Below are 26,925 nucleotides of genomic sequence, written 5' to 3'. Positions count from 1 at the left end.
GAGAGAAAGAGAGAAGAAAAAATAGTGGGATGATTTTATCATTTCCCTCTTGGATTGAGGACTTTCCCCACCACATGTGAATCTAGCTTCCGAGACGCAGGTATTGACACACGAATAAGTTGAATGTGGTGGTGGTGTAACCAAGAAACATTTACAACTCCAAGCTGGATAGAATTTGATAAGGCATGACAACAAGAGTATACTACAACTATGTAAGCAATTGCACAGCCACATCCAGCAACCGCCGCCTCCCCCCCCCGCTCCTCATACACACACTGACCCGTTGGATGGTGATAGGTTTGTGGAAGTCTGCCCCTCCCAGGATGCGGAAACCCCACGGGATGGAGTCGTCGGAGCGCTGGAGGAGGATGTTCAAAAGCTTGGCCATCCCGCCGGCGCTACTTTTAGATTCCTTTTGACAAGGAACTCAAATACTGTCCTCTGCCGCTTCCTCTTCCTCCTCCTCCTCCTCCTCTTGCTGCTGTCCCACTTGTTCCCGTTGATTTAATTTCCTTATTTACACCCAGTAAGACTCTGCCTCCTGACCTCTACTTCGCCTTAGCCAGTGTAGAGGTGAGCGAATCTTGAAAAGTTCGTCAGCTGTTTGGGCCTGAGTGTCGCTGTGTTGCCGCTGATCTGTCAGAGGGCAGAGGCGGGTCTCAGTTCAACACACTTGTTGGAGTACTTTTCTTCACTGAAACATAAAAATATGAACGAATAACAAGGAATGAACACACACAACACACCCGAATGCATTCAGATTTTCCATTGTGACGTTGCACTTTATTTTAACAAACATCCTCACATCACACGCACACTGCACATTGCCCTCAGTGTGCTTCCGCGTGTTGTCACTTGTTGTGTTCAGTTTCTGACACACAAGTATCACCGTTTACACACTTTTCAAGTAGTTCCGCTGCCTCTACGGGAACACCGCGCACCTGAGGCTTAGGGGTCAGTTATCACAGCAGACGGTGGGCTGGTCCTAGTGTCAACACGGGTATAAGATGCTGATGTAAGCCTCCCTAGCGCTAAGTAAGGTGTACCATGGCAGTGTGCCAAAGAGGGGATGCCAGAGTCTTGTGTGTCACTATGATGGGTGTGCGTGCCCGTGCCCGTGTGTGTGAGTGTGTGTGTGTGTGTATTTGTGTGTGTGTGTGTGTGTGTGTGTGTGTGTGTGTGCGCTCTTACCTATTCCTCCCAAACTGCTTATAACAGAATTAAGATAAGTTTGTAATGCCCAGCATCCTAATACGACTTTGTTGCAGGCTGCTTAATTGTCTTTGTGTGTGTGTGTGTGTGTGTGTGTGTGTGTGTGTGTGTGTTCCTCGTATTTCCTACGATAACTAGCTGCATGACCAATAGGTTACTAGAAGTTGCTTTCTTATGTTTTTCTTATCATTTTAGTAAATCTTTCAGTGTTATATATATATATATATATATATATATATATATATATATATATATATATATATATATATATATATATATATATATATATATATATATCAACACACACACACACCCCTTGGTTGCGACAGGAGACGACTTTTATCGAGGGCAGAGATGACTCAGGTCCACCATTAAGGAATTCTTTGAGTCTTGACGCTGCAGGCGGTTACCGGAAGAGTCCGGTAGGAGTCATGAAATCCTGTAGTCAGGAAAACACAGCATTGGACGCGGTGTTAGGCTACATCAGCGATATTTCGGGACTATTGCTGGAGAGTTTGTCACAGGCAGCATAGCGCCTCCGGAGAGGAGGCGAGTGTCAGCTGAGCCCGCTGGGGGTGGGTGCTGTCAGTGACAGGTTGAGGAGACTGCCTACGTACTACTGATGTTCACTGCGCAACATTGCCATGAGCTGAGCTGAGTGGTTTTGAGCAAGAACTAGGAAGACTTGCCAACATGAAAGGGAGGTCACCTGTGGGCGGTGGATATCGTGTGTGACGGGGTGAGGAGGTTTCTACCTCATGTTTACTGTGCTGCTGTGCCACGGGTTGTGTTAGATGGCTGTGGACAAGAGCTGGGATGCCTTGTCAGGGGTGTGTGTCCGGGGTTAAGGAGCTCATTATTAATAGTGTTTTATTGCCATGGTTTGCGTAGCTGATGGCTTTGGACACGCTTTGTCAGGTGTTTGTAATGGGTCCTCCACCCCGCGTGTTTATTCACTCTGACAAAAATATCTAATACGTGTGTGTGTGTGTGTGTGTGTGTGTGTCGACTCTGAAGAATCCTAAGAAATAGGCAACAAGAAACATGAATATCAAAGCCCTGCTGGAATTACAGCAGAACACAACCTTCTCTTACAGAAAGACTGAGACTGGACTCGCTACTACACTATCGAAAATCCAGTTTGTTGCCACTGGCCCTACCCGGTGACCTACTTGCCTGCAGGGTGAACAGCACTCCGGCCATCATGATTAATAGCATGTTTGTTGAACATTCTGGCCAACAGTCAACCGGTCCAGTAGGATTACATCATTTCTGCTGACATTTAGCGGTCGCGATCAGTGCGAGCGCCAAGATGAAAGGCATTTCCCAGCACACCGATTTCTTTTGATAAAACACTTAGGATGGATCCTGAATAAAAAGTGGCGAAAAAAAAAAAAATATTGTGCCAATAGAATATCAAAACTCATACATGCTGTAACTTTCTCAATAAAACAAAACTTGAATAACACTAACCCTTGACAATACAAAAAAAAAAAATAAATAAATAAAACTAAAATAAATAAATAAATAAATAAATAAATAAATGAATAAAATAAAATAAAATAAAATAATAATAATAATAATAATTAAGCACACAAACCAAAACTAAAAGCTCAATTCATAGCATGTCAAGTTAAGTTCTTATAAATACTTTTCTTTCGGCAACGATAGCTACCAAGGATCCATCGCCTTTCCGTTCCCTTCCTTTACGAAGGACGGGTCCCAGTGTCCTTCGCGGAGGAACGGGATTCATCTCTCTCTTGGAACCTTAAAAGGTGTTAGGGACGCAGTGTTGCCTTACATTATTGTGTGTGTGTGTGTGTGTGTGTGTGTGTGTGTGTGTGTGTTCCGCCAAACACATAATTTCCTTTGACGTTTCTTAAATTTTTACACGTTGTCAATCAACACTTCACCTCACGTGATATGCAGACTTGGAGAGTTTCACTTTCACGCGCAGATTTTCTCAGCCCCTAAACTCACCACGAAAATAATACTAATAAATATAGATAAATAAATAAGTAAATAATAAATTACACGCCAGATAACAGAGCGCTAATGCACGTTATACTGCAACGGCGACGAGCTGGAGACATGAAGGCGCTAGCAACAGACATGTGCGGGGATGGAACTCACAACTCGGTTACGAGGCTAGCACCTTACCACAGAGCCATCCAACCCATCGTCCAATATATAAAGTATTTTTGTTAAATTGAAAACTACAAATACATCATGGTCATACTAAATTACAGTGATTTCACTTTCTATTTATTTGTAGACACTTCATATTATTGTTGCCAACAGAAATCTACCGTGTTTCACTTTTCCTCCTTGTCAAAATCAGTTATGTCTTGGTTCTCAAAGGCGTTTCGCTTTCATAACAATTTTCGTGCCCTACAAAACCTGCCCCGCCTGCACTACACATACACGCACACACACACACACACACAAGTACGGCAGCCTCGACGAGCTGCTTTCCTGCCCACTGTTCACCCGTAGACTGTCACTCGCCAACCCTCCACTACCCAGTGCCTCACGCCAACATACACACACACGCACATACTCTGGCACCCAACATACCATCTCGCTACTCACCCAAGCAAGAACTTTGTGGCAATATCTATAATACATACATACATACATACATAGTACACACACACACACACACACACTGCATATATTCATCTATATATCTATGTACCTCATAATTGTCTACCGCAACAGAATAATTTCTTAATTTTCAAGATTCTCTCCACTATACATCCAACCACACCCTTGATTTGCCCTGTACACCGTGATGTAGCATTAGCTGTAAAATCAGAGCACAAAATCAGTGAAATTCGCAGAATTGTCATGAGTGGAACCATGAGCTTTAGCTTGGACACGTTAAAGGCAAATACATTACTATCTGTGTGCCTGCACCGCTCATGTAAGAAGAACAATGTTTTCAAGCTGTCTTCTTCACTTTAAAGCAATGTGAGGCAGCATAAGATAAAGACAGTGAATTCCCATCACTATGTAGTTGACATGTCTTCCATTGTCTCTCTTACTTTAGTCAAGGGTGTGCACCTGTAAGGAAACAAATAAAACTTCAAAAGCCTCTCTACCAAAGAATTTTACCCATTTGTGAAAAATTTCATATTTTCCATTTCAAATTGAAATTAATGAAATGCACAATGGGCAGAAAAAAAAATTCAAATTTCCATTTCATTTTATGATAACCCCAAAATTTTGGCAATTTCTAAAAGAAAAGGGTTTTTAGATTTCTTTTTGCAAAGAAAACTATCACACAACAAAAAATAACATGTTACTTACCAGATATGCTAATTACAACATAACATGCTTACTTTCTTTTGATCCAAAATAATACAAATCAAGGCAATGAGATATATTTATCCACTGAAAAGCAGATAAAAGTCACTTTAAAAATTTCCACAGAGGAGTATTAATACAAATTTATACTTAAAGCAGACATACAAAAGTAAATTTAAAATTAAAAGTTTATCTCTAAATCAGCTGCTGCTTCTAATCAATCATGTTTCAAACCATATACAAACTAATATAAAGAAGGCAGTTATAATGTTGGGTTGATTTCATCATCATTCATATCATACAAATTTGCTTTCAAGACATCATATCTTCCAATCAAATGTCTGATAATTAGGAACTCTTCAATAAATTTTAATTTACAAGTAAGATCAAAATCAAATTAAAATCACTATCAAATTAAACTTTAAAAAGTTACACAATCCTTGACTTATTACTAGAACCTTTCCAACACTTTATCTCTCTTTCATGGAAGACTATAATTAGAGTATATTCACTCCCAACATTCCTTAAGATAGCACAACACCAAGAAGGGCAATGCAGTGGCTTCAGGTATGTACACTCCTCTTTCTGCTTCCAAAATCCCAAACCAACTATGTATATTGTGTTTTTAATGTCACCCTTGAGATTCTTTAATGGAGCAGATGAGAGGGAAAAACACTTATTTACCACAAAGAAACATTTCCTGTATGCTAGAAATATATAGAAAAATTATACATAGAAATATATAGAAAAATTATACATGAAACTGGAAATTTTTTTAGCTCCATTCAGTAAATCTTTTAGTCACAGTCACTTATTGTCTGTATCAGTCATAGGAGATGAAAACAGTCCTTGGCCTGAGCTACACAGAGATCATCTAGATTGGATCCTAGAGTTTGTGTGGGGTGTTTCCAAAATTTTATGAAATTTAACTTATTCTCTTTATCTTTCAGATAGAAAATGTAGGACACTTGTTTACTCTTGTTTAATTCAATTATTTCCACCCAAGATACATTAGCATTAATGGTAATCAAATGTAGTATCTACCATTTTTCTTACTGACTACCTAAATTTTACAAGGTGCTCAGTTTTCCTGCCAGTATGCATGTTGCTATTGGGAAAAGCCTTGCTCTATAGTCCTGTTCTCCCCATAGTATTATGTAGGTAAAATGGCATAGGAGTGAGACAATAAATTTAGCAATGTTATATGAAGCCAGTCATAATGGGTCAAAGCAATACAGTCCTTGTAAATATTAGGGAAACCATACAGGATTGTAGGTTCATCACCAGCAATCTTGCATGGTCTCCCTTAAATTCATAAGAACTCAGTACCACTTTAACCTGTTATAGCTGTGTGTAACACTGCTTCATTGTATATAGGTAGTTCAACAGATACCTTTATGAGGGGCCATCAGTACTTCCAATATTTGTCCTTGCTATGTCATTTAAAGCAGTTTGATATATGAACTCACTTTCAACATGAGATTAGTCATGTGATAAAAACTAAAATAAACAAAAAAAAAAAAAAAAAATTAAAGGCAAAAATCAAATGAAGTAGTTAAATAAAAGAGAGCCAAGTTAGAAATTTTGGTCCATCTCATACCCCGGTGATAAAATTAACCATAGTCAATGCAACTCAACTATAACCAATGATTTCATGTCTTCCATATGCCTACACTGTAACAGCAAACTTAATATTAAATGCAAACAGGTTTATACTTCCATGTCATACCCCACAGTAAACTTTAAATTCCTTTAACTAAAAAGGAAGCCCAATAAACATTAAACACAACATCCAAATCTCACTATGTGAGACAGTAACACCAGATCATCACCAAACATTTTACCAAACCTGCATGAATCCATGCTTGACATGACTCACAGTTCTGCTTTATGTCACTTACCAGTCATTCCATGAAATACACAGATTCCTTAAAGCAACTAAGCACCATATACATGGCTTCTTGTCACCAACAGTGCTTCCAGATGCCAATATCACTGTTGGGTTTTGTCTATAAACAGAAAAAAAACTACTTTAGAAATATGGAGCACTAAACCTTAAAACAAAGAGTCCATTATTCAGGTATGCATGTAGATGCATATATGCATACACATACATACAATATACATACAATATATATATATATATATATATATATATATATATATATATATATATATATATATATATATATATATATATATATATATATATATATATATATATATATATATCTGTGTGTGTGTGTGTGTGTGTGTGTGTGTACATGTATACATGCAGGCAGGCAAACATCAGTTTATGAATGTTGAAGCTCATAGTTTTTTAAATCATGAATTTTTCTTCATCATGATAAAAAAAAAAAATGCAGAGCCTCCACTTACAAATTAAAATTTTTTACCTTGTAAAAATAAAGTAGCAAAATATAAATTCTATGAATCAACTTTTTGCAGCCTAGTTTTTTATAGATTCTTTGGTAGATTTTTATGATACAGCTGTGCATTTCATTTCAGTCATCATTAACCATACAAAATTGAAGTTTGTGATCATGTACTTCCATGTCAAGGCTACCGACTTCTGCCAATTAAATGGTAACAAGCAAATTTACACTGTCCTTTCCAAAACTTGAAGTGTTTTTTAATGAAATGGGAAATTTCACAATTTTTATGGCATAAAATGTCACAAATGCATGATAAATAGTACCTTTATTTTGTTTTATGGCATTTTAAGTGATTTATTTTCACAAAAATTAATGTAGAAAAAGATATTCCAATTTGCAAATTTTTGATAGCTGTTTTATTATAGAAAGTAATTTTTGTAAATAATTTGCCTGTATACATGTATAAATATCTTCATCCGAGTCAGTTATGCATCGTACATGCATATCTTTAATTCAAAATTAATCAGTATGGTCCTTTATTAGCTAAATCACAGATATTACTTAAGAATAGGAAAATATTAGATATATACAAAATGAACATTTATAAACATCAGTAAAACATACAAACTTTAAAATTTAAAATATCACTTTCTTTATATATTTAACAGTATATTATGAAATTCAAAACATTATGGTTTGTAAAAACTGTAACCACTTCCAGTGGATGACCTGATGAATCACTATTAACACAGTGTAGTGTGTTCTTGTCCAGTACCTCAACACCACAGCCTCCAGGCTCCCTGTAGGGAATGAACACATGGCAAATGATTGTATCAACTGATTAAATAATTTAAGACAACTATGGGGCAAAATATGTACCACAAACAGCAACAAACAACAATTTATGAAGACAACAGCATAGGAAGAAATAAACTTGTCTTAAACAGAAAGTGACTAACACCCACCACTATCCTCATCAATACAATAACCAATCAACTACTATTGTTTTATACACACCACCCTGCTTCTTAACCCACCAGCATGAAGAAGCAAATGCATTATATAGTATCATAGCTAAAATAAGCTTTATAATTTGTACTTATGTAAATAAGGCAATAATAAGATACTCATTTCTAATGATTATGAAATAAAGCTGTAAATAAGAAGCTTATCTATATCTTTTATGATACACTCCCTGTCAGTTGCAAGATGTGTAACATGCCTGGCATTCTCCATACAGCAAGTCTTACAACATGGAGTTAACAAGCAGCACTGTTGCTGGGAGAACTGTGACAAAGAAGGTAAATCACATTTGCATAATTCACTGTTCATAAGTGTCATGGACAGCTTCCTGAGTAAGAGGAACTGGCTATTTTGGGATCAGAGAATTCTACACAAGTAATGGGGATGAAATCTGTTGAATAATATTCCAAGTTCAAATCCCCTAGAAAAACAAGGCTTTTCTACTTGCCTACAGTTTGTAACCTCCTTCACATGCAGAGCAATGAGACATCTTGAATTTCTGAAATTCCCTTATTTTCTTTCTTTCCTCCTTTCAAGTGCCAACATTAATTTTTCATAAGATTCATTTTGATAGCTTTGCTAGTCTCCTTTCCCTAATAGAAATTGGTTCAGACATCTTTAAATTAATGTACTCAGAAACAGTGAAAATACAAAATCTGAATCATGAATATTACCATGATGATATTAATGTATGAAATGCAAATTTATTTTTTCACCATAATTATCATCAGACTTCAAAGAACTCTTGCTGATCATCTTAGACATCAACAATGAAATCATAATAATGCAATTTGGCCTTGGGCATGTGCTTACTAGTGCTATCACTCACTTGGCTTTGGAATGAATTATCTTGGTCTTCTACCGTCATGTCAAATATCATCATGCCACACTTTTAGAACTTTAGATCCTTTTGATGACCCTGACCTTTGACACAAGCTCACACAAACTACTGTTTGTAAATAAAATAAAATAAAATATTTAGCATCATGAAATACAGCAATACATGAAATCTAGAGGATTTTATGCTTTATGCCCTAAATAGTAACAGAGTAAACTAGAAATTAAAGTATTACACTGAAAATTTGTTCAATTTAAAATATTACATCACTTAATGCAAAAACCAATGACTAATTAATAATTAAACACACAACAACAACTCTAAATTATAACATAAAAATGGATCTTACTTTAAATGTTTTGTGGAAAAATGAAAACCAATCAAAAGTGAATGATGATGATGAAGCTCTTTTCAAGTTAGTTGCTTAAGTTTTATCACTGTTCACTGTAGGTTCATTTAAATAAAACATTTACTGTTTGATACTACAGCTAGATTAGATAGATATTTTACGCTGGCAGATTTTTAAAAAATTCAATTTCTCAATGATTTGTTCATATGGTTCACTTATGACAGCATACTGTATACAGCTTGCACCATAGGACACTACAAGACATGATTCAGTAAATATTACTGTGTTCAAACATTCCCCTCTGTATTTCAGTACTATACTATTTTCATATTCCAGGAATCATTATTTCTAGAAAAATACTCCAAAGGCATTTGTACAAAAATAACCACCAACATAAATAAAACATTGAACAGTAAGCGTTTGAACAAGCAGTTTGGAGGGCAAATGAAATGTTATGTAGCAAAAAATCTGAATTCTCATTATCAGCCAACTTCATTAATAGTCTGAGAACACTAAAATCTTTATGCCAGGACTGGAAAACATGAAAACACTATGAACAGTCAATTGTTGGGGAGAAAGTATCATACATTTGTGTTTACAAGATGGTCTAACATATTCCCAAGAAATTCAGATCTGTATAAAATCTTTATGATAATATGATAAAGCCTTCTGTGTCTAATCTTCTACAGCTTCATGAAATTAGTCATACTGTCAACAATGAAGATGAGATACTCTATGAACAAAGAAAAAAGCTGAATTCACATATTCTTTGATTATATTACTTAAAAACTTCACCTGCTCCAAATGCCATATTTCCTGCCATATTGTACACACCTTTTCTTTAAAAAAATGGCTTTTAAAAACCACCCAACACATTTTACTTCTCAGACCCAGGGTCTGTCAGTTATTTTAAGCCATGAAGCAGAAACAAGTGAATACATTCCATATTACTATCATCTCCCTCAAAAAGACAGAGCATATTCAGACTGAACTTATAATTAATGTGTGTTTACTGTGTTTTAGATGCTTATCCACAATCGTGTATACCCCTAACTCCTGACCAGCAAGTCTTAGGTGTTCATTTCTTGATATCAAACCTTGTTTCTGAATATCCCTTATCTAAAATGTTTCTTAGTTTTATTCTAAACACTTGTCTTACAAAATATTGCCAAAAACCTTGTTACTTACAAATTTAAGTAAAATTTAGTTAATCTTATTTATAAAATTACACCCTTGTGGTGCAGTAGGGTTGTCCACAAATCTATCCCTTTCCAACAGGAGCCAAGAGCTAAGAAGTGTGAATGATGTGTGAATGAATGTGTGGTGCTTTGTCTGGGCAAAACAAGTGTGGGACTGCCAGCCTGGTATATAGATAGGTAGGTAAATGACCCTTACCAAATCACAGGTAAGCATTCATAAACCAGTAGAAATCATATGGCAGGAAATATGGGACTCATATTATACACATTTGAATGTTTTGGAAAAGATATAACAAGAAAACAATGGCAGGATTAAATGGCTTCATAAGCCTCATCAAACTCTTTTTCAGGTGATCCATTGAAGAATTCTTCCAGACTATCTTTATCCTTGTCTTTCTTTTTCTTCTTCTTCTTCTTTTCACCTTCTTTTTCCTTTTCTTTATCTTTATCTTTGTTTTTCTTCTTACGCTTTATGACAGATTTATCTTCATCCTGGAAAAATAAGGACATGACAAGAATCATAAATAGGAACATTAAATAGGAACATAAATAGGAAGACAAGAGCACAAAAAATAAATGAAGCTGCATGAAGCCGTCAGGCCTACATGTGACAGTTCTTGTGTGTGTGTGTGTGTGTGTGTGTGTGTGTGTGTGTGTGTGTGTGTGTGTGTGTGTGTGTGTGTGTATATATATATATATATATATTTCAACAGGCGTCCTTAAGACTCAATGAGAACGACTGATTTCAGTAGTAGCCTGTCATGAGTCACACCTTGGAAACCAATACAAGATGATGCTACCAAAATCATTTTTAAACAAAAATTTCAACAAAACTAAATCTCTCTCTCTCTTTTCCCTCACTGTAAATTTAAAGATCCACCTTTTTCAGTTACTGTTGCTTCATCTAACTCCTTACCTTTTCTCTTTTATCCTTATCTTTCCTCTTATGTTTCTTCTTACGCTCGGAAGACTCCACAGGACTGTCACTCCTGGATGTGCTGCCACTGAGAGGATCTGCTTTCTCCAGGATCCGATTGCCTTCAGCTGGTGGACCTGTATTGGAGATGGTTATTGTAAGTCATTCCCTGTGCTCAGGTAACAGCACACAAAATAACTCTAGAAAAATATACATGTGTAATAACAAAATAAAGCAACAAAGCTGACTTAATAATCAGAGAGACTAATAAGTATAAGCATAACATAAACCAACGAACAGTAACATGGCCATAGGCATCAATTCAGTTTTGTTTGGTCATAGAGAGGCATAAACCTTGTTCGCAAACCTCTCCTCCTGTATTATTACCATCACACTGGAGACTATTTGTGATAGCAAAAAGAAGAGCTTTTATACACCTCCCATGCTTTGTTTTTTGTTATATCCAAACAGATTCTATGAAGCTTACACAACATTCAAAATAAGAGGAAATGTTAGCCACATGTCAACTGTAAACCATATAAACATTAAACTTTTACAATTAAGATGTTTCATAATCTTCAAATTGTTCTTGTACAGGCAGACATTCCAAACCAAATCACTGAGAAAACAATGTGAAGTAATCAGGACATACATGAAAATAAAGAAAATTAAATGAACAGTGAGACAGATAAAAATGTTAAAATAGGGAATGACTTAAAACTTCTTTGTGTTTGCTGCTTTCTTCCTGAAAGATGTAAATTAAATGTGTGTGTGTGTGTTTGATGCAATACTTTGTGGGAGTATGGTAAAAAAAAAAAACCTGTTTCCTACAAAGATAACTGCCATGAGAAATCTTTCAAATAAAGATTCATTATTCAAAACAAATAATTTTATGATAATATTGCACTTAGCAGTGGAGGAAAAATAAATCCCTTACCTTCTTCAGGGTCAGAATCCTCCAGTGTAGCTCCCTCAGGCATTATGTTGGAAGTAGAGACATAAGGATTTGCAATAGTGCCCTCATCTGAATTGAGCCAATCATCTAGGTGGTTCCCCTTTTCCTCCTCAGTTTCCCTGACCCCAGTTAGAGTGCTGGAAGGCTTATTTTGTGTTAGGATAAATGAATCTGCTTCAAAGTCAAGGAATGGGCTATGCTGATCCTGCACTTCAGTTACCATGGGATTTGCCTTGCTCTTTGCACTCTTGTTACTAGTTCTTATAATCTCTTCACTATTGGTACTGTTCAAATTCTGTCCTGGAAAAGTGCAGTCAACAAGTTTTTCACTGGTAGTGGAAGTTACTTCCCTACAATCCTCAGACTCATCCTTAATTTCCTCTTCCTCCTCTGCTACAATACCCACTCCTGAACCCATCTGAAGGTCATCTGGATCAAGGTCAACTTGGAAGGCTGATACCATTGGATTTCCATCACATTCATCTTCACTGAAAGTTAAGATGAAATATTATCAAATCACATAAAACACAGTGGATTAAATGTTTTACACAATCATATAAAATTAACTTGTCATGTGATGAGCTAATTACCTGTCTTCTTCAACCAGTACAGGTGATGATTCCTTTACTGAGGATGATACCACATCATTAAGGAAGGACTGGTCAAGTCGTCCACCATCAGGAACAAAGTCATCCACAGACACCGGCTCAATAGAGGCTGCTGCAGCCTCTGGCACTACCAGAAGAAACAAGATATGAATATCATGATCAGACTCCTAATTTTCTATGCTGTGAAATATGATGTCAAGGCAAAAAAGGTCAATATTCTAAGGCAAAATTTACCAGTGCAAGTTTGCATATTAATTCAAACCAAAACTTGTCAATTATTTCATGAAGTCACTTCCACTGTCAAGTATTAACTGGTCTGAGATGGCATAAGGTTCTCTTATCTTAATAAAGAAAAAAAGCAAATGAATAAATGGGTGCTCTTCCCAGCATGAACCTCACTCTTATTACAAACGTGAATGGAACTGCTTTCACCATGTAAAAAAGTATATGGAATCAACAATTACACTTCAACCGTATGCACTCATTTTATGTACTTCATGCAAACTGCAGTGGCAGCATTTCCTACACATTTCATGTTCAACATAAGAGGCATCCCCAAAGAAATCATGTGAAAAAGAAATATATTGCAAAATGTCGCATATGGCTCAAATTTGCAAATGATAATGGACTGTATTGAATGAGTTTTTAGGTTATGTAAGTGATTAGGGTGATGCATTACAGTATGAAATGTTACCTGTGTAAGATTATCTTTAAGATGGTGCCAACTGTGAGTTGCCTGTGTGGTGATGGCAAAATAAAGTACTTATGCAATTCCAACATAAAGGCTACATGCCTCTTCATATTCTGCTTATTCTAACCAGCTCATGAATAGATGAAGTTTACAAGCACTAAATTCATGAATGCATGGATACTGATGTATAGTTTCACACACTAAACTAATACATAAATTACTAACTGAAAATATTTTAATATGAAAAATATGTTTCTTTTATTAAAATAATTCATTAATTTCTGAAAGTCCTGCTATAGACAGTGAACTTCTTAAAACTTGATATTAATGGTTAAGATGTTTGAGTCTAATTTCCCATGTTAATTTACCATCTTTTAGAATTTATCTCTTCAAAAAGTACTTTTAGAGACATTTGTTGATACCAGGCCAGGTCTCTTAGAGGAAATGCACACAACATTCACACATAAGAGGGCAGAAATGCTAGCCTTCTATTTCTATTTGTCCTGTTTGTATCCACCATTATGGGTAGAAGGGCTACAGCATGAAAGAAAACCCCATTTGTCTCTGCCTGAGATTCTAGCCAAGGGCTTCTTTGGATGAACCAAGTACACTACGACACTGGCCCAATGTTAACAATATTAATACTCATATTCAAGACTGATGAAAGGGAAGCATAATACAGGAGAGTTGTTTACCCAAAGCTGTCTCCTTGGGCTGCTCTTGTTCTTTCCCCTTGCTGAATATGCGAGACATGAAGCTTGTCTTTTCTTGGGTCTTCTCTGGGCTCTGTGTGGAAGACTTTGGTGCTTGCGTGCTACTGGTAGGGGTGGTGCTGGTGACACTAGGGGTGGTGGATGTCATAGTTGTGCTAGAAAATAATGACAAAAATTAAGAAATCATATGAGATTTATATAAATTCAAAGTGACAATTATTACAGGGAAACCTAATAATTGCTATTAAAAGTCTCTACAAGGAAAAAGAAAAAGCATGTGTGACTAAACTTGAAATTCTGTAGCTCTCTAATTAACTCATTCACACATATTATTTAACTCCTCAATGAAGAACAACTTAGAAGCATAAATAACTTGAATAATGAATCTGCAAATCCAGTACTAAATAAAAAAGAACCAGAATATTGCAAATCAGCCAGCCTGTGTCAGCCAGGTAGGAACCATAGTCATTTCCTGCTATTGCTTTAATTAAAGCTCTAATGTGAATTGCATCTAATGCAGGCTGATAGCAGAAGTGAACCCCTATGTTAGCAGCAACCTGACTGTACAAGAGAAAGTCAATATCAGGCAGTAACACATAGTATGGGAGATTAGCCAATTATTTTCCAGTCCTCCCTCTCTTCCCCTGATAACAGTTTCCCTCACCTCACTGTTGTTGAAGCACTCATCACAGAGGAGGCCTTAGGAGGCTGTTTGCTGGGAGTGGATGTGCTGGGTGGCTGGCCAGGAGAAGGTGCAGATGAAGGCTGAGAGGTGGGAGCTGCTGATGAAAGGCTTACTGGCATAGATGCTGATTTTGGTACACCTGAAAAGCAAGATCATATTAATATGAACTGAAGGTGAAAGGAGTCCAACACCATACTTTTCTTGATTAAAAAATTCAAAAGTGACTATGCAAGAAATGGAGAGTATATAAAAAGGCTCCCAAAGGGAGTGCATATGGAAATGGTCGTGAAGAGGTGCCCTATGAAATGAGGCAGTCAGCCAGTCTAACTTCATGGTGTGAATTGTACATGCCCTACTCCCCCTTCCTCTTTATGGAATCTAGTTCAGACCCAACAATGCCCAACTATCCTTAACATTCTATTTTGTTGTTATAGCATTCACATATTTACATGAATATGAAGACTTAGTCTGATCAATGATGAATATGCTAAATATCAAAGTGAATTACATATTATATATCACCTTGAGTTAGAATATTTATGGTGCACTCTGGGCCAAAAAATTTACACCTGCATTTATTCTAATAACTTCTGAAAAAAAAGTTGCAAAACTGTCAACAACATCCTCAAGCTCCTTGGTAAACTGTGTCTAATCATGCATACTTCCCTGTACTTATTACTATCTTGCCATGGTTTCACTTACCATTGACTGAGGGACTGACTCTGCCAGCTGCTGCCATCCCTGGGGTCTGTAGCTGTGTGAAGGGCACTGTATTTGTAGGTGCAGCAGCTTGAGCTACAGGACCAAGAGATTCTGCCATCACCCTGCGCCGGTCAGTTAGCTGGTTCAAGAATCTGTAAGGTGATTAATGTTTCAAACATTCTGTTCCTAATAGCAAGATTTTGAGCCAAGTGAATGATACAATAAACATTCTCCTGTAAAACAGAAAGTTATGTTCTTAAATATATTCATCCAGATTAATTTATTTGGGTACAGTATACATGATTTTTTGTGAAATGCAAATTATTGTCTCTACATCTGTTCACTTATTCAGATTCAAACCTATGCAAGTGTACCTGGAAATTCAATGTTAGAAAGAAACAGCAAGTAACTTAACAAGAGCTTGACTCAAACCTGTAAAAATAAAAATGAATAACAAACACACACACACACACACGCACGCACGCACACAAACACACACACACACACACACACACACACACACACACACACACACACACTCACATGTCATAGTCTGCATCATCACTCTCTTGGTAGAGGTCTAGCTCCTGCACTGTGGCCTCAATCTCAGCAGTGTTGGTCTCCAGCTGCCGGAGGAGGGTGACTCGCTGCAGCTGAAGGAATGGGAGATTGAAAAATTTGTGAAGCAGCTTCAGGCCATAACCATTTCGCATTGAGGATTCAGTGTACCGGATGTCTGCAGCTCCTTCAGGCCTGGAAAGAGCACAACCTGAGGTAAAAATTGTTCCACACTTTATGTGGTGAGAATATCCATGGGGTTGAGAGAAGAATGGATCCTGATCATTAGCTGAATACAATGTTATTTATAGATGACAAAGATCCACTACAATCTGGTAGAAGAGCAGAAGCAAAGTTCAATTTCAAAGCACAAAAATCACTGCATCAAAACTGGGCTCAACATATTCCACAGCACATAAGTCTTTAAGGATTTTGTCTCAAACAAGAACAGAGAATTCCAGACTCTGAGGATCTCCACTACTCCAACCTCCTAAATGCCTTACCTCTCCAGACTATCCACAAAGAAGCGCACATCATCCTCTGAGACAACTCTGTGGTGGCCCATGTCACGGTGATTGGCCAGCACCAGCACCGGGATGTGGCTCGGCACATTCACTATCTCTTTCCGCACGTAGTCAAAGGTCCTGCAAAGAACAATTCAGAATAGAGATGTTATACAAAGATGAATATACACGTAAGAGGTATGGATATATTGAATATATTACATAATGATATTAGATAAAATAATACCAAATACTTTTCATGTTATACATTAATGGTATCTTAACACTTAAGTTTAAATATACAGATCCTGCACCATCAATGAAACAAGATTCCTATAAAATTTGTCATCATTCCCAACATTTTACCAGCTTTTGGTCATGTCCAGCATTAGGATGACACCATTGGTGCCTTTGTATACATCAAGGAACTCTGCATCCAGGGCTGGCTCCTCAAACTCCAGGGTGCTATTGTCCAGCTTGAGGCCCTCAATCTTGGAAAATATCATTACCATCAGGCTTTACAGTTTATCTCTTTGTGTGTAAGATAATCTTTGCAAGTCGTGTATAGTTCTCTTCAACCAAATAATTAAGAATATCAATGACATGTTTTAGATTCATGACACTAATAAATATAAGATACAGCTGATATATACCTTTTTCTTCTTCTTCCCCTTGTCAACAACATCCCAGACTTCCACCTTGACAACATCATCTGTGGCCTTGTAGTTCCACTGTATACTGGCCACCTGAGGAGATACATCATCAAGTGCATCTCAGATTATGAAAGTGCAAGAGGAAGAATTAGAAACATTCTTTGAAATGTAACAGCTCACCCCATTCACAAGAACATTGCAATGCAAAACATACCAATCTTCAAAATCAATACAAGGTATCAGAACAAAAAGTTGTGACCAGGTCAATAAATATTTAACAAATATACCAATTGTGATTGACACCTGGCAACTATTGCAAAAAAAAAAAAAAAAAAAAAAAAAAAAAAAAAATCTGTAAATTTAACAAATATTACAAAAAAGTTATATGATACAGAAGAAAATCATGCTTGTATATTGCAAAATCCATGTACACTGCATGCAACACTTGAAAAGACAAATGCTTTACACATTTCAATACATTCATCAGTCAAATAAATACATTATTATAATAAAAAACTGAGATAACATTGGTTACAATCAAGACATTCAATTACAACATAATGTCTTATTTTCTAGGTCCAATACATATATCTTACAGTGATCCAAAGCTTCCTGTGGAGACAGGATCAAATAAAACTGTCCCTATAGACCAGTAATTGCAAACCTGAATCTCCTCTGTTGGGATGTATTCTTCATGGAAGGGCTGACCCTGAAGGCGGCGAAACAGACATGACTTCCCCACATTGCGGTCACCCCTGATCACTATTTTCACTAGTGAAGAAGATGCAAACCAAGTATATTCAAGTAACAAATAATAATGTAACATAAACCAAATCATGTAAATGTAACACATAATTATCTTCTCAAAATTTACAACATCCAAATATCATGTGCAACTCTAATGAAAATCAATTATATATATATATATATATATATATATATTCCTAATAACAATACCAAACAAGAGTTAATCCTTCAAGTACTACTAATAAATCAATCATAAGAAGGACTCTATATCACAACACATACATATAAAGATCGTAAAGCAATGAGAAATAAGCCTTAGAAAATAAATAAAATATTTCAAAATTATATCCAGCATGGATACAATCAGATTTTTAGTGAAATAAGTTCAAATCCACTGAAATAACCAATTATTTCAGTGTCTGGCATGACTAGTCAGATACAGAAAATTTTAAAATTCCTTCATTTATAATTCAAGATAGGTTACATGATGTGCTGGCTTCATACTATGCAGTGCTGGTATTGTTGCAAAGCACAAGAATCCATACTTACTATTGTACTGGACCCCACGGGCAAAGCGGCGCTGGAGGGATGCAGCCATAGTCTGCATTCCTGGAGGGGATGTGGTGTTGGCCGAGCCCTCTGTGGCCCGCCCCGTTAATTTGCGAAATGCAGAAAACATGTTGAATCCTTGGTAGCTCATTGATTCAGTGGAGATATTATTTGTTTGGTACCTTCTTGGATCATCATACACTCATTCTTCCTGCAACCAACCAACCAACCAACCATTAAGAAAATAAAATGCTATTTCAATCAACAGCTCTTCAAAATTTTTATGACACATCAACTGTTAGAAATCTATAATAGTATTAACAATGAATTTTGGATACTTAACCAAATTTTCATATCTCTGTTTTACAGGATTATCTTAACCTTCAATAAAGAATCTAAATAAACAATGTTTTACTGATGACGTGAGAGATTTGTGGATCAAGCCAAAGTTTAGTGCATCTATACACTGTTTAACTGATCTTGTAAAGTCACTGCTTCAGCCAACCAATCACCACTGTCAACTTTTGGGTCACCTATTGTTTTCATGTAAACTTTTATGAAGTTCTAGTTAGGTTTTATTTTGAAGCATTACATTATTACATGGATAAGACTGGGGTAAGGGAGCTGGTCTGACTTGCAAAGCCAAGACACTAATACTCATAGATGCTATTTAGCCCCACTTGTAGGGGTGTCCAGGTCGTACTTGCCTTGCATTTAGAAGGTTAAAGATCAAAGGTTGCTAATGAGTGACAGAGTGAAGGGAAAGTACTAATACTGTAACTATCCATCACATGCATGATGGGTAGCCCACTGCCCCTCTTCACCACACGTGACACCTGAGGTCTGAGGTAGCATGGCTATGGCTGCATCAGCAGGAAGACCTGTTGACTAACTTGACATCCTCACCCCTTGCTCACAGGGGCAATTATATCCGACAATAGTAAAAGACTTGAGCCTGAGCTGGGTTCAGACACATGATCATGGAATTGCAACCATATGCATTTTTATTGCACCAACCAAACAATTTAGCTTCAAAATGCTCTTCACTGTAACATGGCCAACAGACTGACATATGGCAGTTAACAAGATTAATTAAGTGGATGTCCAAGGAGTGAAGATCCCTCCTTAGTGTGTGGAAGAACATAAATATTATGATACTGTTACAGCAGGGGGTGCTGCTAGGCAGTACACTACTGTGAGTTGTGGGGTTACACCTGTTGGCCTCTCCCTCTCAGAATATGTGCAGCGAGCGAGGCATGGGAAGGTGCCTGATTTCCAGGTCCCATGCTTTGCAGGCAAGGGAGCTAGGTGGCAGGCAGGTGACTGAGATAGTCAGTGATAAGTCTTAAAAGAGAAAAGACATGGAGCAGAGCAACAGAGGCAGCAGCAGCGGTGAGACCAGACTGGTGCCTGCAAATCTTGAGGCAGGAGCTGGATGCTTTGGCGAGCAGACCTGAGGTGAGGGTGGACGCACATGTGGTGACTGGAGATCTGGTACCTGAACATGTGGCAGACAGCGTGAGGTGCTGATGAGGCCAGAGGTAGTGCCAACTTGGAGGAAGACCACAGAGGTTAGATGTCATAGATGATTGTGGAACCTCCCTGCTGCTGGAGGAACTGAGGCTGAAGGAGTCTCTGTGAGGTGTTTGCTATGTATCTGAGGGCCGACCTGAGGAAGGACTGCCTGAGTAAGATGTCCTGTGGCTGTAAGGATAACCAGCTGCTGGGAAGTGCAGCTGAGGAAGACTATGCTGTACCTTCGTAGCCTCTGTGTTGCGCTGTGAGTTGTACATCGTGGCTTGCGAGTTGGATCATGCCTTCCTTCTGTTCTGCATGGACATTCTAGTGACTTTGTGCTCTGGGTGTGTGGGCAGTGTACACCACACACTTATAACTCTGTGCTCTGCCTCGTGTGAGTATTTTGTGTCAGTGGTGTCCTACAAGACAACTGTGCCCTATTCTCTAGTAAGGAAATATATGCTTGTGCTGTGCATTTAGTCTTTACATTTCCTTCTTGCCTTGTATTTGTACTCCACTACTAAGCTGATCCCTATGAGTTGTTTTCTCCTGCATCATGGTGCATGGTTATGGAGTGAGTGCTGTCCTGACTTCTTCTCCATGTAAGTTGCTGCCTGCCTTGGTGTCACTACTGCCCACTCAGCTGTGGGCAGCAGTGTAAGTGGTGGATGCTGAAGCAGTACAATAGCTGTTCATAATTATGCCAGTCACTTACTGGTAGAATAATGCTATTTTTCTTATAGGTTTTGGTGCATGTATGTATATATGATATAAAAAAAAAAAGAAAAAGAAATGATTTTGGAAATATTAGTATTATACACAAACAACAAGCCACACTGCAAGTTGTCAAATCCCTGCAGATGAGGGACACTGGGTTATCAAGGAGGCCCAAAGGGGTTAGTAAAAGCCCTGTAGAGCTTACTAATCTCATTAAATTATGATGTTAGCCCCACAAGGTTTAACATTAGGTTAGGTTTGGATTACTTATAATGTTTTGTCCAAAATCACTAGTTTTGGCCAAAAGTCCCTTGTTCTCACTTGGTCCCCTGACATGTGCAGTGGGGAAAGAAGTAAAGAAATTTAGAAGTATTAAATAAAACTTCAGATATATCATTATCTATACATATCTACATATATTCAAGTACTTCAGGGTGTACTTATGAAGAAATACCACCAAACTTTACCATTAGATCACCATATACAACAAAGTTTAAGAATCTGAAGCTACCACAAAATGCATCACCATTTCTTTTCACTTACTACCATACTGAACTTCAAAATCAATAGAAAAATCAGAGACAAATTTCTTCAAAGTTCACCGGACAGTAGTAAATCAGCGGCATTGATTATAACCAGAACTGTGCAAAATTGTTATTTAGCGAAACAATTCCTTCCAACACCCGGGCGTCCCACACAGGTCCCAGTGGTGCCCGTGGGGTGTGGTGGTGGTCTCCCTGCCTGTCCCTTTGCATCACATTCGCATCACACCCCGACAAGTGTATTCAAATCTATGTTACTCACCCATCCCGACAGAAACCCGCAACAGCTGACTTTGTTGTCAAGTATAAAGTACGAAACAGTAAAACTGCCGTGGTCATAAGTGACGGAAGTATGACAAGGCGATCCGATCCTATTCACGCTCTATCTTGGGATTAAGACCCAGATTATTTTTTTTAGAAAAATGAAAGATGGTATTTAGTCAACAGGAGGTGCCTATAGTAAGAAGTGGTTTTTACAAAGGATCCTTATCTGTTCTGAAACGTTGTGGACTCGCCCTTAAACTGTTTTCGAGGGTCATGAAGGGTCAGGTTCTTAGGTGTGTTTACCATGGAGTATGGGCCATTATACCTCCAGAGTGAGGTGCAAAATACCACTAGTCCCAATACCTGAAACCTATTCATCTCTCTCTCTCTCTCTCTCTCTCTCTCTCTCTCTCTCTCTCTCTCTCTCTCTCTCTCTCTCTCTCTCTCTCTCTCTCTCTCGTTTTTGTAATCCTTGACCAGCTTTCTTTACGCACAAAAACGACATACAAATTACCTGAGTGAGATTTTACATTATATGAGATTCAATTTCCGCTCCCCCCCCCTCCTCTCTCTCTCTCTCTCTCTCTCTCTCTCTCTCTCTCTCTCTCTCTCTCTCTCTCTCTCTCTCTTTGCATAAAAAAAAAAAAAACGTTCCAAGAAGAGTTATTTTTAGCTGGACAGTTTAAACATACGTTCTTACCTGCCCTGCTCACCACTTCGGAATCGCATCACCAAATCTAACTTTCATCGAATGGATAAGCTAAATAGGGCTCGCTGGTCAGCAGTCACGATACGATATCTACTTTCAACTAAGCCTGGTGTGTTTCGGAAAGATGGCTTCATTCTAATCTGATTTCACCGTAATGTATAAAACACACACACACACACACACACACACACACACACACACACTAATGAAGTTCGTCGATGGCTTTCCTATTTCCTCCCTCTTTCTTTCCCCTCTCATCTGATCTCCGATTTCCTCTCCCTCCTCCCCATCCCTCATCCAAGTCAAGATTAAGTTACACGAGCTCTCTCTCTCTCTCTCTCTCTCTCTCTCTCTCTCTCTCTCTCTCTCTCTCTCTCTCTCTCTCTCTCTCTCTCTCTCTCTCTCTCTCTCTTCATGTATACCAATCAAACATGTTCTTTCTAGTACATATATCTATGAGTCAACACAATACTTGTTACTCCATTACAATAACTGTCTCTGCGATTATCCTTGGCGGGGGTGTGATTGCTCCATTGCGGCCCCTTCCTTCCTACAGTCCCTGCCAAGCACTGCCATCGACAGAGGCACGGAGAGATTGTCCTTATTACGTATAATTTATTCCACTCTCTTCAGACATAAAGGACTGAAAAATGTGGTGGAAGAGGGGCAAGTATCTTTCTTGGCGTTGAAGCAAGTCCCATTATACCAATTATTCAACCAATCAGTCACGCACACCAAATAAATATTGCAAGTTTTTTTTTTTTTTTTTTTCGCTTCAGATATTTTCTGCTGTTTTCTAGAGGAGACCTTATATACATTTATATGTGGCTCAGTACTCGAATTTGTTATCGTTTTACATATCATTAATCTACTGTGAACGAAATGCTCAGTGTTGTATAGACGATAAAAATTATAACAAAATCAAGAGAGTACGTATCAAGAAACACGTTTTTTTCCTTTATTTCCCTCGACACAGCCTGTCGTCCCCTAGGAACAAATTAGGAAGTGACTACACATGCCAAGGAATAATTACGCGTCGGGAAGAAGCCCATGATGAAGTGAAGCAACCCGGCCCTGAACACTGACAGCCCGCCGCCGCTGGAGCCCATCCTCCCGGTGTTGCCAAACTCCACACAATATTTCCTTTTCAAATCCGTCTTGAAATGTCCATGCGATTAGATTTGATCGATATAGTATATATAAACCACGTAGACGCATTTCCCCCAATGATGTAAGCTTCAAATATTTTGACATTGGGAAATTAATTATAAAAGCACTGAGCAGAAGCTTTCTCGGCACATGCGCAAGACAATGCGCTCCAGTCGACGGCCTGGAAGTCAGCTGCAGAATCTAGGATACGGAATTACAGAGCAGAATACCTAAACTACAGTGAATCTAACGTTCAAGTGTTGGGACGAGTAAGATGAGGAGGTGGTGGAATAGGGTAGGAGGTGTCGTGGCCTGCCATGCTCCGCCAAATCGATAAATCCACAAGCCTGGCTGGTGAAACGGACGCGAGACTCCCAGTGATTCGTCAGAGGAAAACGCTGGTCTTGTTGTCCTCGCGATGATGCCTCACACCCCCCAACAACCACCGCCAGCACCTTCATCCTGCCAAGTGTCCCACGCTAATACAATCCTGCCGTGTGTCCTCCGCGAGTAACCCAACCGAGCCGTAGAGTATTAGTATAAGCCAAACACAGATTCGTGTCCCAAGCAGTGAAATCCTCTTATTCTTCCTCCTCTCATACTCTTTTGAAACTAGAACAAAAAAAGGTCGCGCTCTAATAACGCAAGCTCCACGACCCGTATACCACGACTCTCCCAAGATTATGTGGTGAGTACAAAGACGATTAGTATAAGACTGGGTACGACTATTCTCTTGTTTAGGTACGACTCCCTGCACATCACATTGATCTCTTGTGTTTACTTTCCAGTGGCTAGGTAAGTAGGTAAATGACGCGGGTGTTTTGATTCTTATTGCTACGGTGGGTCTTGTATTCGTGGTGGTGCGGAGTGCGTGGTGTCTCACTATCATGTGATGGGGTCTGTTTTGGTGTGTGTGTGTGTGGGTGGGGTGTAGCAAACGTTGTCTGATGGTCACACACACACACACACATACACACACACATTCCCTGACACACATCAAAGCATAACTTTTCACATGACAATGAACCACCACACATTAGGACATCTTTTGAGAGACGATGACACACACACACACACACACACACGCACATACATGAACAACAGCATCAACAACAGCATCAACACCGACGACAACGACAACAACAACAATGAATGGGGATGATAGGTTCATGGATGGGGATGATAGCTTTATGGATGGAGATGACAGGTGGAAATATATAGATGTTTCATAAAGGGACTGTCACGTGTAGGCTTGACGGCTTCTTGTAGCTTCCCTTATTTTCTCATGGTCTTGTGTTTTTACAATAACAGCAGCAACAACAACAACCAAATAACCATCCATAAAACAAGGAAGCAAACAAACATCATCATCATTTATACCTTCGACTCTAGAACATGGTCATCGCAATGTTATGAACTGTCATTCTGTCACATATCCATAAACACTGTCGTATACAAATTGGAAAATAGATCACTTGTTCCTTCAGGTCATATTTCATAAGCAAACCAGTATTTCCGGGAGGGGATGGAAAGGTCAGCTGAGGGTAAGGGCCGTATGACCCCCGCCCACTGGAGACGAGCATGTACGCAGCAGCATACACACACACACACACACACACACACACACACACACACACACTCGACTCAGATTTTATGTACTACTGTTATGGATAAAGGCAACTAGGCAAGTGTGATAGATAAATACAACTAGGTTAAGTGTGCTAGGTAATACTAGGTAAACACACACACACACACACACACACACACACACACACACACCAAGGAATGGATTGCAGTAGATGAACGAAACATCCAGACAAAAGTATATTCTCTCGGGAATCAAAGGATGTGAGAGACAGATCAATCAAATGAAGCCGCGTTAATGCTTTACATTCGGGACAGATTACAGCTAATGGGTGTTTGAGTCACTGAAAAGAGATGGGAGGAGAGGGGGACGCGTAAGTAAGGCAAACACGCACAGGGAAATAGGAGCGAAAAATAAGGGAGAAGGAGACATAAGGCCTGGCAGATGGTGGAAATAAAACAAGACGGATGTAAATTCGAACTACAAAATCATGTAGTCAGTGCGTGCTTTTCTCCCACTTATTTTTCCACCTCTTGTGATCCTTGGTAGATTAACTTAACGAGAAGTAAAAGCTTGATTATGAAAGGCGGCGGTTGACTTAAATGAAGGCGATTAACTAGAACGAATCATACCTTTCGGCTATGCGCGGAATTCACCTTCCTCCCTTCCAGCCGATGACATCACGTCACAGCTGATGACGTCACATGGTCCGTTCAGTTTACGTTGTCGTTTCATTTTGAAAATCACCTCAAGGAAAAAAGGCAGCTAGACTCGATTCCTTTATATATTCTGACTTGCCATATACTTTAACTAATACAGTAAATATCAAAATATTTCAAACCTTAGTAATAATAAAAGAATATAAAAAAAATATTTTGAATAATATCGGAACAGTGACATGATTAAAAACTACCCAGAAGTCCACAAATTTGATTTATCAGGATTGAAAAACACTTTAAAAACATAAGAACTATTTTTGCAAACAATTTAAAGTTAGTTAGAAGCTTAAATAAAAAAAATTGAAAAAAAAAATGTAATGTTAAAAATTCGAATATCAGAATATTCAGCAAGCAAGCGTATAAATAATTTCATGTCCACATATTTACCATAACAGAAAAAAAAAAACACTTAAAAAGCCAAGAGCAGTTTTTAGAAGCAATAAAAACTTAATTACAAATTGAAAAAAAAAAAAAAAATGTGTCTAAAACGATTCTTGAAATATTCGCTGAAAAAAAAAAAAACAGTTATTCACTCACAAACAGTCACAAAACCAACATACCTTCATCAAACTTAAACCAGGCAATGACAGATATATCAGAATAGTGGATATGAAAGTATAAACATGTGGCTCCATTTTGAGATCAAATAACGAATAAGAAAAGCTTAAAATTAATATGCAAATGAATGACGCAAGAGCCTGCTCAGATGGTAAACACTAGACGGAGGAATGGGGGAGGATGTTATCGTGAAGTCGGTAAGACTGACTCAGGCAAAGTTGTCAGCGTTGTACTCACCTTAATTAAGTAGTTTTCCCTCTCTGTTTCTGTTTTAAGGGGTTTGAATCAGCAAGAAGTTGCGTGGATGTGGAAGCACTAGTGCCCGTATTCAGAAACGCCTTGCTCTCTCACCTAGACTATTTTCAAAGGCCACAGGTGATTAGCCGGATTTTCTTGTTTTCATAATGTAGAAATCTTGTTAATTTGTAACTAGAACCGTAAAAACACTCTTAAAAACACTTGTAACTTCAATTAGAGCTTTTTGAAAGTAGATGAGGTGCGGCACAGATGTGTCCCAGGTCACAAGAGTGTCTGTGGGGTGACAGACGATTGCCGAACGAACGAGCAGCAGTTCAGAGG

The 26,925-nt window shown here is 38.2% G+C and overlaps 3 protein-coding genes across 18 annotated transcripts in view; 1 reads left to right on the top strand and 2 right to left on the bottom strand.

Moving 5' to 3' along the window:
* The window catches only part of LOC135108006 (trichohyalin-like), a 97,669-nt gene extending 93,955 nt beyond the window's left edge, over positions 1 to 3,714 (bottom strand). For 7 of the 9 annotated variants that reach the window (XM_064018572.1, XM_064018582.1, XM_064018600.1 and 4 more), the window contains exons 1-2: positions 3,659 to 3,706; positions 281 to 694 (exon numbers count right to left, since the gene is read on the bottom strand). In XM_064018572.1, coding sequence (XP_063874642.1) covers positions 281 to 388 — 108 coding nt within the window. In that variant the 5' untranslated portion in view covers positions 389 to 694; positions 3,659 to 3,706. Of the gene's footprint in view, positions 1 to 280; positions 695 to 3,656 lie in introns of all 9 variants that reach the window. The other 2 variants (XM_064018618.1, XM_064018526.1) reach the window with 2 other exon arrangements.
* Positions 3,715 to 4,587: 873 nt separating this feature from the next.
* Positions 4,588 to 26,925, bottom strand: LOC135108043 (rab-like protein 6). Of its 4 annotated transcripts, XM_064018634.1 has the most exons (15): positions 26,584 to 26,925; positions 25,702 to 25,816; positions 18,586 to 18,796; positions 17,954 to 18,060; positions 17,290 to 17,382; positions 17,003 to 17,127; positions 16,637 to 16,777; positions 16,119 to 16,328; positions 15,576 to 15,727; positions 14,853 to 15,012; positions 14,171 to 14,343; positions 12,767 to 12,911; positions 12,159 to 12,664; positions 11,222 to 11,358; positions 4,588 to 10,797 (listed from the first exon to the last, which is right to left on the bottom strand). In XM_064018634.1, the coding sequence occupies exons 3-15, from the start codon at positions 18,734 to 18,736 to the stop codon at positions 10,618 to 10,620; spliced, it is 2,280 nt and encodes a 759-aa protein (XP_063874704.1). In that variant the 5' UTR covers positions 18,737 to 18,796; positions 25,702 to 25,816; positions 26,584 to 26,925; the 3' UTR covers positions 4,588 to 10,617. The 4 variants fall into 4 exon arrangements, with proteins under 4 accessions (XP_063874704.1, XP_063874722.1, XP_063874697.1 ...); XM_064018652.1 differs by lacking the exon at positions 25,702 to 25,816; XM_064018627.1 differs by lacking the exons at positions 25,702 to 25,816; positions 26,584 to 26,925 and adding an exon at positions 21,625 to 21,743.
* Positions 23,633 to 26,925, top strand: part of LOC135108062 (protein prune homolog 2-like) — a 37,664-nt gene continuing 34,371 nt past the window's right edge. For 2 of the 5 annotated variants that reach the window (XM_064018661.1, XM_064018698.1), the window contains exon 1: positions 23,635 to 24,172. The gene's annotated coding sequence lies outside the window, so the exon portion shown is untranslated. Of the gene's footprint in view, positions 24,173 to 26,925 lie in introns of all 5 variants that reach the window. The other 3 variants (XM_064018705.1, XM_064018687.1, XM_064018678.1) reach the window with 3 other exon arrangements.

This window comes from Scylla paramamosain, chromosome 2, assembly GCF_035594125.1.
Source record: "Scylla paramamosain isolate STU-SP2022 chromosome 2, ASM3559412v1, whole genome shotgun sequence".
NCBI classification, from domain to species: domain Eukaryota; kingdom Metazoa; phylum Arthropoda; class Malacostraca; order Decapoda; family Portunidae; genus Scylla; species Scylla paramamosain.
This window is presented reverse-complemented; position numbering and strand designations above follow the sequence as displayed.